The sequence below is a fragment of the Gouania willdenowi genome, chromosome 7, assembly GCF_900634775.1.
Source record: "Gouania willdenowi chromosome 7, fGouWil2.1, whole genome shotgun sequence".
Classification (NCBI taxonomy): Eukaryota; Metazoa; Chordata; class Actinopteri; order Blenniiformes; family Gobiesocidae; genus Gouania; species Gouania willdenowi.
In genome coordinates, this window is record NC_041050.1 from 6,045,272 (window position 1) to 6,064,593 (window position 19,322).

Consider the following 19,322-nt stretch of genomic DNA (forward strand, 5'->3'; position numbering starts at 1 on the left):
TAATGTAGAAAATTAAGGAAACAAATAAAAAGGTTTAAACAACTTAGAAAACAAATGATACTTTTTCCCACTAATTTAATGTGGGTGCTCCGTCAGGACCTGTAACTTTGCTCTAATCAGTAGATGAAAAATAGGCAAGTTTGGACATAAACCATCCTATTGATCTACCATTGATCTGAGATACTGCAGCAAGTCTGTCCATCAGTCTGCATTGTTTGAAGATGATCTACTGACCATAATCCAGTAGGTCTGAGCAACGCTGTGTCACGCACTCTCATATGTGAACATTGTGCCATCAGTGATCACCACTGCGTAAATTACGACACAAGACTTTGACGGTGAAAACACGGAGAGAAAGACACAGACTGGAGCAGTGCGTCCGAACCATCTGCACCGCAGCCGCCGGGGCAGCTTCTTCTGTCTCTCTCACACACACACACACACACACACACACACACACACACACACACACACACACACACACACACACACACACACAACGAGAGCCTTTTTATCATCTCCGCTGTGTTTTCCAAAAACAAAAAGACATTGTTATGTTTGAATGGATGCATGAAAGAAAACAAAGTTCTCTTTTCGCATGACATATGACGAAGTCTTCAGTAATCTGTTTTTTTTTTTAAATCTGAGCCTTAGATGCAAGAGTAGAGTTACATTCTGTAAATTAAAATTTCATTTCATATCAGGGTTTTTTTTACTTTTATTTGTTCTTCAAATGTACTTTTTGTTTACTTACATCCCCCATTCTGCTTCGATGGGTTTCATCTGGAGAAAATGTGTAAACGTGGCCCTGGCAGCAATCAAACCGACCATCTTCTAACTGAGAAACTGGGAGCAGCTTGTGTTTACGCACAGGAATTTGGATGCAAGCTGTTTTTATTATCGGTATTGTGAAAATGTATTGTGTTACAGTTTCTGTTGATGCGTGTATAATGCATTTTTACCAACTATACAACATACAAACGGATCAAATAGTAGACGCACTTCAAAAGCACAGATAGAGAATTATCGAGCTTCACATCTGAAAACCTGCATCTGGACATAGTTGTATTTTTTGTTTTATTTCTGCTTGGTGTACAGTACAGAGTCTTTTGTGTTCTCACAGTAATCCTGTTTCCTTGCTGTGTTTTTTGTGCAGATGTTGAGAGTCAGAGTGGCTGAATGTGACCAGTGGAGGAGCTGTGGTGAGTGTCTGGGTGCAGGCGACGCCCACTGTGGATGGTGTACCCTGGAGAACAGGTAAGAACAACACACACACACAAAAACCTGTGGTATGTGCTTGTATTTCTCTAGTTTTCTAAGTTACTGTGATAAACAAAGGTGAAACTAATGAATTACAAGTACCCACGTTACTGTAATTGAGTACTTGGGACTGGATGCAGGCTGTGTTGTGATTCTCCAGTTATTTGGAACACAGATTGCGGTTTGTTTCATACAAAGGACTAACTTCTCCTCTTCTTCTGTCAAAATGTGGTGTACCCCAGGGATCTGTCTTGAGGCCATTGTTGTTCCTAATATACTGTATATCAACGATTTGGCAAATGTATCCAATCAGTTTTCAAAAATATTATTTGCTGATGATACCAGTTTGTTTTATTCACATAAGAATACATTTCTCTCATGAAAGTAAATGAGAATTTGGAAAGAATTAGGTTCAGAGGTGGCAGCTATCTGCTTTGACTGGTTGGGGTTAGTGGACAGAAGGACCAACAGAACAGGGTAGAGAGAGAACATCAGAGTGTCCCAGACTAATTGAGCCGTGAACCACAGATCAAGAACTGCCATCATCAGCTTCACGACACCTGAAACAGAGAAGAAAGAGAAGGACGAGGAGAAGGCACTGACTGCAGAAAAACATGATACAGTACTAGCAGTTCTTTGGGCTTTGTTCCTAGTGGTTAGGTTAAGACAGAATAATGTCAGCCGTTATGTATAAACCTTCAAGTAAAGTGCTACCAAAACTTCAGTGCAGTAAAAAGATAAATAAAAATAATAAAAAGCCTATTTGGATTGTTTGGGTTCTTTATGTGTTTAAAAAATAAAACCACTGAAGCTGTGACTGGGTTCGCTCACTGAGTTAGGGGAGTTGGAGTTCATTTGATTTGCTCTTCTTTCTTTTATTACCCCTCAGATTTAGTGGTAACATCATTGTTTGAGGAGATCTTCTGGTTCTTTGATGGTTCAGGAAGGGGGGGGCGACCCCCAGCGAGGAGTAACTTGGCACAAGTGAAAGTGTGAGCGAGCAAGAGTACAACTGTGATTAATGTGGCTCTGTTGGAGCTGGCTCTTTGGCTTTAAGGGGGAATAATGTGTGTGTGTGTCTGTGTGTGTGTGTGCGTGTGCGTGTGCGTGTGCGCGTGCGCGTGTGTCTCTGTCTCTCTCTGTGTGTGTGTGTGTGTGTCTATCTCTCTCTGTGTGTGTGGTGATTAGTGCAGATCAGAGTTGTGGAGCCTCTGCCATTGCCAGGGGCCATTTCAGATCTGGACGAGTGAAACTGTTGAGAGTTGTGTGTGTTTATGTGTATGTGGCCTGATCGTCTCGCTGTCATCTCCTCGTCTCTTCTGCTTATTTATCTTTCTGCCGTCCCTTTATCCCACTCCTTTATTCGCTTGGATGCCTTTTTCTTACCCTCGCGATTCTCTGTCTTCCTCGCCCCTTCCAAGCCCTTCCCCACATCCCCCACACCCCAACACGCCTTCACATTTTCCAGTAGTAGTGAGAGTTGAGCTGTTCGTCTCCATCTCTCTCCTCGTCTTCTTCTCCTCCCTCAGTGCCCTTGTCGTCCTCTCTATCTCTCTACAAAGGAGCGTTGATTGTGATGGCGGCGGTGGGAGGGAGAGCACACACTGGTTCTTTTGACAAGGAAATGTCAAAGTGTGTGAGCCTGTGTGGTAGAGTCAGCGTGTGTGTGTGTGTGTGTCTGCTGTGTCTTGTGTGTGTGTGTGGGGCTGTCTGGCTCCCAGAGGCCAGGGAGCTGATGTCATGAGTGTGTGTGTGTGCGTGTGTGTGTGTGTGTTTGATGCAGTGTCTGGCGAGTCACTCCGGCCACTGGGGCTGATGCTGCGGCCCTCAGAGGACGCCTGGGGGGGAGGTCTCTTCTGTCACCTCGCTGTCTAATACAGTGGTTCTCAACCTTGAGGTCCGGACCCCATCTGGGGTTGCAAGACACTGGGAGGGGGTCGCCAGATGCTATCAAGACATTAAGGGAGTGGTGGTCTAGTGGTTAAGGAAACGGGCTTGTATTTTGTGGGTCACCGGTTTGAATCTCGCCCGTGCGATCACTGTGGGATGATGAGCAAGTTCCTGCTCCTCAGGGATGGGTCAAATGCAGACAACAAATGTCATATGTATAAAACATATATGACGATAAATGAAGGCAAAAGCCCCGATTTAATTTAATTAATTTATTAATTTATTTTATCACTTTTTCTTGCCATAATTTTACTCTTTTTAATGCATTTTTGCGACATTACACCAATTTCTGCAACTTCTCCATCTAATTTCGATGCCCTTTTTCTTAATTTTCAAGACATTTTCGGCACTTATAAACCCTTTCCACCACTTTTCCCACCTAATGTTGCATATCTTGACCCATTATTGTCACTTTTAACCTCTTTTCACCATATTTGATGCTTAGTTTTACCGCATTCACAATTGGTCATGCCCATTATTTGCCAGTTTAAACTAATTGTTTTAATATTGACACTTTGAACCCTTTTTACCAGTCTTTCTGTCCATTTTTGGCCACTCTAATTTTCAACTTTTAACCAATTTATGTGGTTTTTAAAATCCCATTTCACCACCTTTTCCACCACTTTTGGTCACTTTCAACCCATTTAATTTCTGATTAAAACAAGGATTTACATCTTTAAACTGACTATTTACTGTGGCGCAAATTTTAAAAATAAACTACGTGGATAACAGTGGATGTTATTCAGATAAATTAATAAATACATTTATCACAGATTCATAGAACCATCATTTTGCTGACTTTATGGATGGACCCCAAAAATCTCTCCCCTTTATTCCCCCTTATAGATGGCCCTGTCTCCACATGACTGTTCGTCAATGTTCATGTCTGTATTCAACCACCTTCAGCTACAGTGGGGATCCCCGGTCTCTGAAATCTTTATTTTGGGGGTCACAGGCTGAAAAGGTTGAGAACCCCTGATCTAATACACAGAGCACAGACTGAGGACAGAGGCGGAGGGCAAAGAGCGGACCACCAGATCTCACAATCATTGTGTGAGCCTCCAGTGTTTTACGGATGTCTCTGACGTCTGTGCGTGTGCGCAGCTTCAAAGCACGTCAGCATGTCTGCTCGTTCGTCCCAGGGCTTCATTGTTGTCTGAAAACGAGAGATCTAGTTTCCGAAAGATAAAATATTAGTCCTCGATCGGCCCTTTCTTCCACAGAAGCTGCTTTAATCTGCCACATGTCACAAGAAAGCACTTTAATATCTTTATTTGAATCAAATTATGCATCACATGCAGTCTTTGCTGCTCAAATAATCACACTTATCTGCATGTGCTTATCTCACTGTCGCTTGCGTGTGTGTGTGTGTGGCACGATATGTTCTCATGCTATTTAACAGTCTCTCCAGCTTCACACCTTATCTGACGTGGAGACACTTAGGAGGTGATGAGTTTTCTCAGGTCATATTTTAGCTGCATCTGTTGCCTCTGTTTATTTTCGGGAGCTGTTTGAAAAGCTTTTAAAGTCAGCGGGCTGCAGAGAGGCAGATGAGTACATGTGTGAATGTATGCATGTGTGTGTGTGTGTGTGTGTGTGTAATTGCTTATTGTGTGCCCGTTAGATGCTCTACACATTATAAAAAGGCAAAGTGATTTGAATTAATGTCCCCTCTCAGCTGCACTCAGGCAAACTGGCAAGACATTAATGCATTTGAAGAGAAGAATAACAATATAAAACCCAGCAATAAGTCTGCTAATATAGACAAATGCACTATGGTCTGAATTAATTGTGATCAGTAGTTATTTAGTGCCTCCTTACTTGTTTGCTGACTCTAATCAGAGACTTTTCATCCTTTTATTACCTCCACCAAGAACGTTTATTCATATGTTTGTCTGATCGAAGGATTATGTCAAAAGTACTCCAAAGATAGAACTTATGCCATGGAGGATTCCATTTCATTTTGGAGGGGATTTTTAAAACTGATTCTGGATGAGTTTTAAAAATCGACAAATCACTGTCTCACAACATTGTCAAAATACCATTAAATTTGATTTCTGTTCTTTATGATATTAAACTCTGTTATGTCAGGTTGGTTCCTCATTTACTCCGAGATTCACGAGTGGTAAAAAAAAAAATCTATAATTGATTAATCTTGACTTTTCAAATTGTAATGCAAACAAAGTCAAATAATTTAGCAACTGACTGGTGTTTAATGAAAGATCAATAATCAGCGATTGTTCATGGAAAACTCAAATCGGTAATCATTAATAATTGAAAATCTTTTAAATCAAATCAAGAAATCAAAAATTGCATTTCATCGTGATTTTTGAAAAATCCATAATAATGTGGATAAAAACTTAAAAAAATCTGTAGTGTGTGAACTGATTTGCTCTATCTTTAAAGGTCCAGTATTATGCCATTTTTCACCCATCTCCATTTGTTCTAAGAACCCCAACAACATAGTATTTGAGGTTTATTTTCCGAAAACTCACCTGTTTTTTTAGAGTTTTAGCGCTCTGAAAAGTGACTTCCTGAGCAGTTCTAAAAATGGGCAGTTTTGGGGCATGCTTATGAATATTGATGAGTAGGCGTGTCTGTAGACGCTGACTTCATGTATCGCTCTATTGAGGGTGACCAGTGAAAACCAAAGCTATGTTCTTTTGCCATCCACACACTGTTGTTATTGTTTTCAGCCAAAAAAAACTGCACAGTACCGTAAAACATGGATATTTAAGCGGCTATTGTGATTGTGAGTCAGACAAACACTCTTTGATTGTGTGTATACGGCAGCAGCGAAGGTATCAGCTGCTCCTCTCCTAACCACAGGAATAGTCAATTTAAGATGATTTGATTTATAAAGATAATTGTTTTCTCCAACCGCTGCGTTGCATTGTGTCACAAACACTTCAGATGAAGTCAAAGGCGATACGAGGCAATATAACGGGTACTAAAAATGGAACTGCTCCGGAGGAGGAATTTCCGCTCGCTGACGTCAGTGCGCGGGGAAATCCCAACTCGCTCGTTTGGAGCTGACTTTTTACAAAATGTGGAATAACAAGGGAGGGAGAAAACACAACTTCTTCAACTTTGGCCCTCTGAATGAGGCTAAAGGGATGTATATCACTGTAGCAAAACCATTATAAAGTGTTTTTTTTTTTTTTATAATACCGCCCCTTTAATACTTGAGGGGCTAGATCCAGATGAAGGCACATTTTGACACAAAATGTTGGGTTTTTGGAAGTTTTTCAGTAATATCTTGCTCATTTAAATTTCATTGAAGCTTTCATGTTCTAGTCATCTATCAAGCGAAAAAAAACCATGATCAGAATCACTGATCCAAATAACTGCCAATATCTGGCAAAAAGGAGATTTTAGAGTTTGGCGGAGGTTTGAGCTCTTAAGTGCTCTTGTTTTGAAATCTAATGATGGTGTTTCCTGGATGTCTGCTTCAGTTTACACCAACTGCTATGTTGGTATGTGTAAAATCTTTTAGGGTTTAAAGATAAAATCGGAAGTTTCCTAGATCTGATCAGAAAAGAAGATTGCTTCTTCGGGTTGTAATGAACACAGTAAAAGCTTTTGTTAGATAGGGCGAAAACCTCTAACCCTAGTCTATTCTAAGAATATAATACAGGTTTAGATTACATTTTTTGTCATGAAAAGCACAATATTCCTGCTTTGTGTTGCACCAGAGCAACAAGATGTTCAGATTGCAAACCAATGTTTATGTGCAGGGTTTTCATGAATGTGTTTCCACAGGGTTCCTCCGTCAAACACATGGCCTATGGGTAGAATTTGGCACATAGCAATATCATCCAATTGGGCGTGGCATAATCCGGCATGGAGTAAAAATTAAACATTCATTATTAAGTCAAACACAGGATTGCAATTTAAAAAAAAAAGAAAAAAGAAACTAGAATTATACTGGCTTTGGCCCACTTAAAATCAAGAATAGTTGTGAATGAAATTGTACAGTACATTCTGTTTTAATTGGGTCCACACATACACACATGCCTTAATTCAAGGAGACAGTCCTCCTATGGGAGCAATTTAGCATTTCAAGCTTACCATTGACACCAACCCATTGACAGATGTCCTCAATCTGCCAACCTACAGATTAAAAGGCAACTCCTCGACCACATATGCTACTTTGGCAACGTCAACAAGTGAGATTCTTACAGCTCGCTGACAGAAAACAGACATTACTGATAAGTTTAGGATGTGATTAATTCTCATGTTTATTCAACGGTACTTTGAGCTACAGCTATCATAGTCGGCCTTATGTAAAAGCTACTAGGAGATCCATAAACCATTGCTTGTTTGTGTTAATTTGGATATTGTGGCAATCATGATAATCAGTATACTGTAATTGGGCTTGTGTTAGTGTATCAGAGTAACTATGTCTAGCAGTACAGACGGTTAGAAAGCTAATTAGCAGAGTTAGTACGAGCATAAAATAGTATCAGTGTCTTGTGTGTGCAGATTAGAGCTGAATGAGAGCAGACAGATTGCACACAGGGTGTGTGTCCTTGCATTTTATTTAGTCTTGGTTTGTTGGGGTGTCCAGATTTTGATTTCCAAGAAAGAGGGCCGTCCTCGGCATACTAAAAAAGTACCTTAATATGCCTTTTAACAGAAATATACAATGTTGTAGATCAGTAGGTTAGGCAAGGCCAGGCAAGGCAAATTTATTTGTATAGCGCATTTCATACTCAAGGCAACTCAATGTGCGTTACATGATAAAACATTCAAATGTTTAAAATCAATAAGAACATTTAAAATCATCAGTAAAATCAATTAAAATCATCAGTAAAATCAATTAAAATCATCAGTAAAGTCAATTAAAATCATCAGTAAAATCAATTAAAATCATCAGTAAAATCATCAACAAACACATGACATCAACAACATCACCAAAAGTCTCTCTCTCAATCATATGCAGTAGAGAAAAAAAGTTCCTTTAACTTTGATTTAAAAATGTTCACGTGATGCTGACTTCAGCTCTGCTGCAGTTTGTTCCACTTCTTTGCAGCATAACAACTAAAAGCAGCATCACCATGTTTACTGTGAGCTCTGGGCTCCACTATCTGACCTGTGTCCATAGATCTGAGAGACCTGCTGGGTTCATACCTGACTAACATGTCACTGATGTATTCTGGACCAAACCCATTCACAGATTTATACACCAGCAGCAGAACTTTAAAGTCTATTCTGAGGCTGACTGGGAGCCAGTGTAAAGACTTTAAAACTGGAGTAATGTGTTCTGACCTCTTTGTTCTGGTTCAGACCCGAGCTGCAGCGTTCTGAACCAGCTGTAGCTGTTTGATGAAGACCATTACAATAGTCCAGTCTGCTGGAGATAAAAGCATGGACCAGTTTCTCCTGATCTTTCTGAGTCATTAAACCTTTCACTCTGGAGATGTTCTTTAGGTGGTCGAAGCTGTTTTTGTGATAAATTTGATCTGACTGCTGAATGTAAGATCTGAGTCAATCAGAACACCAAGGTTTTTGACTTGGTCTTTAGCTTTTAAAGATCAAGACTAAAGGTACTTGCTGACAGCAGTCCTCTTTTCCTTGTTACCAAAGACAATCACCTCCATCTTGTCATGATTTAGTTGAAGGAAGTTTTCACTCATCCAGCAGTTTACTTTTTCTAAGCAGTCACACAACACCTCAATGGGACCACAGTCGTCTGGGTTCAGTGATAGATATAGTTGTGTATCATCTGCGTAGCTCTGATAATCAACCTTACAGTTCTGTAAAATTTGTCCTAAAGGAAGCATATCAAGGCTAAACAGAAGGTTAGTTGTTATTCTCTGTAAGGTTTGAGCATTTAAATGTCGAAAACGTATTTATTACTTTATTTTGTATTGAAACAATAGTCAACAACAGTAGGTTTGAAAAAAACGGACCCATTTATTATTAACCAATTACACCTTAAACATAGGAATATTCTCCAATTGAATAAAAAAAACAAAAAATGAATTAGAAGACCCTGAAAAATAACCTCAATGCATCCAATCTATATTATATTTATGTTGTATATATATTTACCCGTTATTAAGTATATCCTTATTTTTCATGTTTTAATTATTTTAAATGTATTAAGCGCTACTATGCTTTATTATTCTACTGCTGTACAAACCAAAGCTCCCTACTTTGGGACGAATTATATAAAAATTTAGATGCAGACCGATTTAATTCAAACTCTTTTTTTTATTTATTTATTTTACTGATATCCGACCGATATCAATATCAGATCAGAACATCCTTAATATCAGTTCACTAAAGGACACGTTAATGTTTAAATATAGAATGATTTTATATTTTAAAGGACATTTATGAACCCCTAAGTGTGGCAAGATAATATAAACTACTCACTACTCAAGTGGGGATTAAAGCTCTCTCTATATAATTCAAGCCTATTTTCTAACTTCAAGAGCTTGGGATTTTTTTTTTATATACAGTCTAAAGCAGTGGTTCCCAAACCAAATACCGGTGGATTTCATCAAAAAACGTAAGCATAAAAGCCCTCCTGGATGATAAAACCTCCATGTAGGTTCAGAGAAACTTATCCTATGGGAAGTTAAGGTCATAGTTCTTTTTGTTATAGTTTTAATTTCTAGGAGGAGATGTTTCTCATTGTTTCAATGATAAAGGTTTTAAGAATGTTTATATGAGATTATTCAAGTACAGGTTGTTATAATTGTAATAAAGGTGATTGACTGGTTTTTAAATCTTTGTCATAAAGAGAGAAATTGATTTTGAAACCTTATGGAAAAAAATGAATACTGCCGCGTTTGGCCCAAGTGTACTTTATTTTGGAAATCAAAATATGGTCACCCTAATCTTAGGAAACTTGGAAGTGTAATTCAGTGGGAACGCTCATCATTCTAAGCATACGTAGTATATAGTAGACAGTATATACTCATGGAGTTTGTAGTGCATTTCGAACACAGCATCAATGTTTTGCTCAAAGTGTGCTCACTTTATGACTTTCTTTCTTTGTGTCTTGTGTTTTTGTTTTTGTGGCCAGCAGAGCGTCTCATTTCTATATTTAGCCGAGCCGCTGACCTCATGGCCTCAGCGAGTCCCTAAGTGCCACTGGGAATCAAGATGCGTACAGTCACTTTCTTACAAATAGGCTTTATTCTCCAACAACGCTGACTGTGTAAGCAGTCAGGAGGACGTTCCCAGTTCATCCCAGAGTGTGTTAAGATGTCTCCAAATGGGTCCTCTTTGGTTCCTGTGCTCTCTGAGGTCACTTTGTCCTTCCAGTCTGCACCGTGGATGAACTGAGCTCTTTGCCAGCTGTGAAGTTCATTAATGAAGCATGAGTCAAAAATGCAAAGCCACCTTGCATGTTGAATGCCCTCTTACTGTTTCCTCTGCTCTGGGCATTCATTATACTCACAGATTAGTACAAACACACACACTGTATGCCTTGTGTGTGTGTGTGTGTGTGTCTAAGAGCACAAACACACACTGTTGGTGATCAGGAGGATGTTTGAAAGACTGGTGGTTTTATTGTCTGCTATGTGTAAACTGGCCCCTGATGTTGGTGCCTGTGGGATGGTTTCCATAGCGATGTGTTTGACCTGGAGTCAAGTAGTCACTTGTGTTAAATGACAGCCGAGGTCTGAACGTGACGTTAGGATCCCAGAGCACCTCATAACTCTGTGGGAAGCTGACCATGAAAACCAGTGGTGAGAATTCATCAAGTGATGGAAACGTATCCTATAGTTCTGAGCTGATGTGTTTCCACTTCATCCTGTGACTTGATGATTCCTTCAAGCTCCACTTTCACACTCACCACTGGTTCGGGCGGGGGGTTAGTAATACCAGCTGTTGCGTTGAAAAGCAATGAATCAATCAGAGTGGAATATATGTTTTGAAATAAGATTAGCCAGATGTTTGGATCCAAGCGTAAAAACCAAACAACAATAGTTTTCAGGTTTTCTCCATGTGGTCCAAAAACGTTTATGTCGGTTAAGTTAAAGCTGCAAGGGATTTTTTTTTTTGGGGTGATATAAAGACATAATGTATGCCTCATAGACATTATTAACACACCAATATACAGTTTTTAAAATCCCACACCTTAAAGTTTGTGAATCTGGTACAGTTTAAGTCTGCACAGATAATGTATAAAATAAACATACAAAAAGTGTTCACAGACAGACAAGGGGGTTATGACTTTAGAGGAAAACTAAACTTGAAACAGCATCATGCACAGACTAATATAAAATGTATGTGTATTTCTATTTGTGTGGTGGTTTTGTGGAACGATCTTGATGAAACGATTAAACTAAAAATGGATATAATGCAGTTTTAAAAGAAATGTAGAAAATGTCTTTGAAAAGTACAGAATTACAGTTTATTCTGTTCTTCTTAATAGTTGGATTAGATTATTTATTTGTAGTGTTCATTTAGTTTATTTTGTTAGATTTTGCAGTTGTTAATGGTGACGAATGGGAGAAGGAGAATTTGTTCTAAATAAATAAATAAATAAAATGAATCGACGACTATTTACTTAAAAAAAAGGTTGAAATTGCCACTCGAAAGTTTGTTTTTATCTCCACTGTAAACACTTTGTTAATTTTTGTCTGTAGCACCAACATTGTTTATTTATTATTTATTTCCGTACATTCTGGTTTCTTCTCGTATGTTCTGTATTTCTGTATTTACAGTATATATTATTTCAATCCTGTGTGCTGCTTTTCTTTTCTTTCTGTAATGCTAATGTAAATGTAACTTTCCTGATGAAGCCATCCCAAGGGATTAATAGACTTTCTAACTGACTTTCTCTGAAGAGTTTTGCATATTGCATTGTGGGATATGGAGTCCTGTAGAGGGATACAAGGAAGTGTTTTTACTTCATTCTTACCGCGATTTCTTGTTTACCACCAAAACTCTGGTAAAGTGACTTCCTAACACTTTTATGGTGTTTTCACTGACTGAAATATACAGAAACATCCAAATCTGGCCCGAAAACTGAAAGTGATATCACGGGGAATACTGGGAACAAACTAGAACAAAAATGTAGTCAAGCCCATCACTGTCACTCATTTATGTACATTTTACTCTTGGTTTTTTGTAACTGTCCTTGTGATGATGCAGTATATTCTGTTTGTAAAAATTCCTGCAGAGATTGTATGATATACGCTAAAAATAGATACCTGAAATAACCAGTACAAAGCTGTGCGTTTTTGAATAATTCATCTAATAATTAATGTTTTAAATTATTCAAGAATGATTGGAAGGAAATGGTAGCCAGAGTGGTAAAAAGGCTGGACAGTATGGCAGCTGTGGTGTGATGAAAATAAATTTCATTTCTGTTTGTGTCTGTAAAGATGCAGCATCCAGAAGGAGTGCGCCCACAGGCTGTTGGCACGCTCCTGGATCGGCATGAGCGAAGGCCCCAAGCAGTGTCCGTCCATGACCCTGACACCCCCAGAGATCAGCATCTCCGCAGACATCAAGGTTAGCGTTTTTATTCCCAGCTATCACGTGTCCATCCTTAATCCAACACATGTGTTCAGTCTGTGTCTCAAGCTGTTGCCTCATCAACACTGTTGTAAGTGACTCTTTATTGGACAGATGCTTATTGTTGCTCATCTGGTACACATGTTGGAGCATCTTTATTTTTTTTTTGTTTGTGTTAAAAATAACGTTAAGCAGCTTTTTTTGTGACAGTTTTTGTTTCTCCTTAACCCTCTTATTATCCTCAAATATTATTAACACATTTTATCATTAGGGTCAATTTGACCCCAGTTATATTTGCCTCCAGAAAATGACTTTCAGAAAACTGTCAACCAAGTTTTTTTGTTTATTCGGTGAATACATAAATAACCCCTTGATAATGAAACCTTGGCCTGTTCTCTAGCGCCACCATCAGGCCAAACTTTTAAAATTACACTGAATTTATCTTGAATAGTTTTCATTCAAATCTTCTCAAATTTACTGACAACATTAATGACCACGAGAGTATGAACTCTATTTGTTGTGGTGATGATGTGACATTTCCTGCAGCACCATATTACATCCCCACATGGTCACACATGGTTCATACACAGCTAAAACAGCTTGGGGTCAAATTGACCCTAGAGGAACACCAATTCATGTAATATGTGTTCAGCACATTGAAAAAATATTATCATGATGATTTTATGCTTAATCAACTTTCGCCATCAAATTAGGAAACTTATATTATAATTGATGAAAATTGAATGGGGTCAAATTGACCCAAAGGATAATGGGAGGGTTAGGAGGTTTAGTTTGAATGACTGTTGTGTCTAACCTTGTGGCTATCAATATAATTTTATCATTGTTCTGTATTTGGTGTTTTAAAGGTGCAGTCCATAACTTTCAGATCCCACCCTCCCCCTCCCTCTCTGATGCTCTTTTGCCCTGCCTCCAAAGTCCCTCCCTCAGAGGAGCTAACAAGCTAACGTTAGCCTGGCAGCAACATCACAGTAATATAACATGCACTGTTAAAAACATTTTACTGCAGCGCTTCTCTCTGTCAATATGCACACACCAATCTATCAGCAGCAGCGTAACAACACAGTGTCACTCACAGCAGCCGACACAGGGGCTGCAGTAATGTCAGCGCGCACACGAACAAAGACATGCACTACAGAGTTCTAGTGTAACAATTAAGAATCAAACATAATGTAAATCAAGCAGCAGTAATTACCTTTCAATCAGAAAAGTCACCAATTTCATCTTCTACTCCTCCAGACCATACACTGTAAAACGACGACGCTCCAGGCACAACCTTGCTATGAGCATTGCTTTGTCTTGGCCACGGTGGAAAGGGGGCGGGGGCTGCGAGCAACAGCTGTCAGACAGTCCATCAAACACAATCATTGCTCTGATTGGTTCTTTTTGCTCGGTCGTGGTGCATTCTGGCAATCTGCCAAAGGCTGTAGGAGCAGCAGGGGGCGGGACTCAATGAGCCTGTTTTTTTCACACAAACTACTAGTTTGATGTAAAGTTGTCCTTTCATAGTGACAGCTTTAGCAAATTTGACAAAAAGTCACTTTTCTAAGAGTTACGGACTGCACCTTTAAAGCAACAAATCAAACTTAAGCCAATATGTAATGTTCCCAATGCATGCAACATAGTCAGTGTATTTTTAATTTTTCCCAACAATAATCCTGTTTGCAAAATGTTGCGTAGTATTTTATTTTATTTTTACAGGTTACCTAATTTTGCTAAAATATTTTATTTTGAAGTTGTTGATATTAAAACAACAGCATTTACATACAGAAATAATGATAAATGCGCAAAAGACCGCAATATATGATCAACACGTATGATCTAACATATGGTAATATCACACTTTCTATAAAATTCTTTAAAAAATGTAATTAACAACTGATTATTCTATAACTTCACTGCATTTCACTCCTAGATTAAGGATGACTTAAAGGTCTCTTAGCCTAAAAGTGGATACAAAGACATTTCTAGCCTAAATTTGTAACAATGATTTTTTATTAATCTTCAGACCAAACATGTGATTGGTTGCGTAGCACTAAAAAATCTTTACAATGTGTGAGTTTTTTTACTTTCCAAAACAGTCAATCCTCGCGTATTTGCGATATATCTAAATAAAATATTTTTATTGAAGACAGTCAAAGAAAATTAACAGGTTATTCACAGTTGGATTTTTGTTTTCTGGAATGTATTTCCCTCATGAATTCAGCTCCTTTTCACTAGTTCTCCCATTAAACATTCAATCCTCCTGCCGTCTCGCTGTATAAAAAAAAACGAGATCCCTGCTAGTATGGAAGGCACATCTAGAAAAAGAACAAAACAGTCTAAAGCAAGTAAATAAATAAAGCAAGGTAAAAAAAAATTGTAGCTTTCTTTGTCCTCGCTGACGCTGAATGTATCATATGCCGTAAGGCCGATTGTTAGTGATTAATCACCTATGATTTGATGATTGTTGCTTTGGTTAGTCCATTTTAAATGCTATGAAGGAGGGAATTCTCACAGGAGGCAGGAATCGTCATGAAATCTTGGCAGTGGACAGAAAACCTCCAACTGACAAAAACAATGGCGCTTCTACAGAAAATAAACACTGGTGACTCACATTTTTCCTTTTTTGACTTTGCATCACCCAAACCATTCACTTCCGTTTACGAACATTGCGATTGGCTGCACTTTTGCAATGCATTAATGCAACGTTAACTCCCTATCTGAAGATCTGCTGAAGAAATGTTGAAATTCATCATCCCGTCCGTTTTGCAACATGCTTAGGATTTTGCCTGGCTTTATATCCTCACCTGGCACGTGATGCAACATGATGTATGATTTAAGATTGAGCTGATGTTGGGTTTGTGTGAACCGCGGTTTGGTTTAGACTGGCTTGTACTGGGTTTACTGGAAAGAATTAAATAAAACCCAAGTAGTGTTGTGTGTTGCTTAGCAAAGCAATCTGACACTGTTGTCTTCAGTTATGGGGTGGTGAATGTAAAAACTCTGTCACTTTTTCCTAGCCGACATATTTTCAACATTTAGCTCACTTCCCTCACATTTAGCTCATTTTTCTTTCATTTGAGACAGAAATTCATGTAAAACAGCATGTTCTATATCATTGTTAAAAATGTGTACACATGAAAAATAAATCTAAACGTAAATGTTAAATGGATATCTAAATGTTAAATGTACATTTAAGTGTTAAATCTAAATGCCACAATTCAACCACCCCACTACTCACTGAGCTGCAGTCGGTGGTGTGGGTGGGGCCTCGTGATTGACCAGCCCACTTTGTATAATTTCTATACATTTAGCTTTACACTTGGCGGCCAATTTAACATTTAGATTTACATTTAAATTTACATTTATCATTTAGATGTACGTTTAGATTTGTATTTAACATTTAGATGTACATTTAACATTTAGATTTACATTTAGATGTATATTTTACATTTATATGTACATTTTACATTTATATGTACATTTTACATTTATATTTAACACTTAAATGTACATTTAACATTTAAATTTACATTTACATTTGATATTTATATTTAACATTTAGATGTACATTTTACATTTAACACTTAGATGTACATTTAACATTTAAATTTACATTTACATTTGATATTTATATTTAACATTTAGATTTATTTTTCATGTTTAGACATTTTTAACGATGTTATAAAACATGCTGTTTTACCCCATATGAAGTCACTGTGTGGTGTTGTTTTTGTGCACATACAATAGCTGTCATTGTGCTTTACTGTGGGTTTAGAGGTTTTAAAAAAAAAAAGAAAAGCTATTTTTCACGTCAGTTAAAGTCATTTCCCACATGTTTTTTTGTGGTTTCTAAAAATCCTGTAAACACCAGTCATTCAATTGAGCAAAAATGGCAGCTTTTATACTATACTGACAGGAATCGGTTTCACACCAACTGAAGGTAATCGAACACCATTCTGTATTGTGTGCACTTTCTGAACACTTATTGAGTTCAACTTGTATTGACACCCTGACTGTGAGTTTGCTGATGAAAGCTGTCAAAGCTGCTGTTTCTCTCTCTGTAGGTGCGAGGATACAGATTCATAGCATTGTGCAGAGAACTGTGAGGTACGCTAATGAAGCGTGATATAGAAACCTAACGACACATAGGCAGCATCTGCAAGTGTAATGCAGCCTTTAAAAGTTTTATATCTTATTGTGTTTGTTGTTTCACCGGCACGGTGCTGCTTTTTAACGCGAATCTTTCTTTGTTCTTACATCTAAAGCTCGATCCATACCTCGCGAATATCCTTTACTGTCGAGTCAAGCCATAGATTTGAATGTGCAGCTTTAAGTCAGCAGAGAAATCAGTTCAGTGAAGGGTATTTTGATTTATTATCAAAAGATAAAAAGCAATAACAATGGGTTAATTGGGTTGAAAAGAAAAATAATAAATAGATAAATAAATAAAATTAAAAACCCTGAAAAGTAAAATGAACAAATTAAGTCAAATTGGTAGGATTACATTTTGAACTAAAGTTTAATTATTACTATAATTTGGGCTTTAAAATGAATAAAAACACAAATTCATGCAACCTTTGCACAATATGGGGGTTAGCAAAGCTGTATCTTAGCTTACAGTGTGTGCGCTACAAAAAAATTGTTTGACCAACTTCACTGAATTGTTTCAATTGGTAAATAAGTTTAGTTCTTTGAAACTAAGTTATTAAGTTAGATTAACAAAATTAGTTTAATTGAGATTGATTAATCAATATATTTGCATTATTCCAGCTTCAAATGTAGGCAAGTCAATTTCAAGTTTTCAGTTTTTTCAACTCAATCATTTGTATAACCCAGAAGTAAAACGCAGATCCTTTCTGACCTGATTCTATTTTGGTTGGTTATGTAAAGAGCCTTGCTCAAAGGGCCCATAGCGACGACCCACGATGGGGTTCAAACTAGCGACCCTCTGGTTACAGGTCTTCTTCTGTAACCATTGGGCCACCACTGAACTTCTTAGCTTGATTACTAAAATTACAATTTTAAGTTGGTTGAAAATATAAAATCAAAACTAAATATTTTTCCAGGTTTTTCCCAGATAAATTCTGGAGAAGGTGGAGACGTCATATTGAACCTAAATTATGCACTTTCATCCAAATGAGAATATATTAGGTCACAGATTGCCATCACTAAAGCAGAAATCTGAATGAAACTCACTGAGAACTCCTAAAATACAGTTTTTAGGGTAGATTTAGATCTTTCTGAGCAGTTCTTAATCCATAATGTAACCGTTTAAAGTCCCAAAACACAAATTTGTTGTCAAATTGAGCTAAAAATATGACTGGGATGAACTCACACGAGGCAATCCGTGCCATGCCCCAACAAGTCTGCAACACACAAAACATGGTTATTATGTTTAGTGCTTATTTTTTTTTAAAATAATCCAAAAAAACCCAACCGTCATTAAAGTGTGAGCCAAGTGTTTAAGGTTCATCTTCTCATAAAAACAAAAGTGTAATGATGACGTTGCTCCGTATGTCGTATATGAACGTGATGGCATTAGGGGTCGGAGGGATGTTTGACTGCATTTAAGCTGGGACAAGCGTCAGCATCTCATGACCATTATTAGAATAATCATGGATAGAAAATTGATGAATCTACTTCGTTTTATTTAACCTTTATTTAGTTTTTTAAGTGTCCTAAAGCTGCAGTATGTAGAGTCGTGAGAGTTGTAAAGAAACAACCACTCTCCACCCTCCCCTCCCTGTTTCAAAACCTGTCGTCCCTTACCAGTATCCTCGTGAACGTGCACAAGTGTAGAGCTTTTACAATAGAGACTAGTGACAAATGTAGGGACTTTATCTTGTGTTATTGGGGAGTTTTCTGGTGTTTTTGACTGAGACTCTCCTCTTGTACTTTACTATAGAGGACTTGAACGTGCATCGCCTTTACTCAGACAGTCAATGGTATCACCCCAAAACAGCTTATGGAGCACTCTGTTTGTTAAAAGATCTCTCATTTGCGCAAAAGTTGCGTCCAACCCCTGGATTTCTAGTCTTTGTATATAGAGCCAAGAGAATGTGCAAAAGTCTAGTTTCCACTCAGGACACTTTGAATTACAATATGCTTAAAAGTGATTATGGATTGCTGACCAAATGAAGCCAAAAAACACACTTACATACTTACAAACTTACATACTGCAGCTTTAAAGTATCTAGAAAAAAATTTATTTGGAAATAATCAATGAATTAAAAAAAAAAGAAGCAAAATACTAAAATACTTTTCATTAAACATGGTCAAAAAAAAAAAATCCAGTTGACATTACTAAGACTTTAGGTACAAGCTTCATATTAGTAGCACTGTTATTTATTTATTTTTTATACCATATGAAAGCTTGGTTTTGTCCTGCCTAGAAGTGCAAAGTTCTTTTAATGTGGCTCTTGTTAGGAAATTGAAAGTTAAGCAACTTCTTTAAGCGATTTCACCTCCTGCCCCTCATGAAGGTATTTACCTCTAGCATGTCATGGCTTTCAAAGTAAAATTTGATCTCAACCTAAAACTAAATAAAAAACACATACATTTACAAACTCAGTGATTTGGAACTGGAAACATTTTCTGTTTTTTAACTTTATGTTTAACTATTC

General features: G+C 37.7%; 1 protein-coding gene across 1 annotated transcript in view; it reads left to right on the forward strand.

Moving 5' to 3' along the window:
- Positions 1–19,322, forward strand: part of plxnd1 (plexin D1) — a 172,160-nt gene that overhangs the window by 20,533 nt on the left and 132,305 nt on the right. The window contains exons 4-5 of the mRNA XM_028454162.1: positions 1,157–1,257; positions 12,564–12,693. Of these exons, the coding sequence (XP_028309963.1) occupies positions 1,157–1,257; positions 12,564–12,693 (231 nt within the window). The remainder of the gene's footprint in view (positions 1–1,156; positions 1,258–12,563; positions 12,694–19,322) is intronic.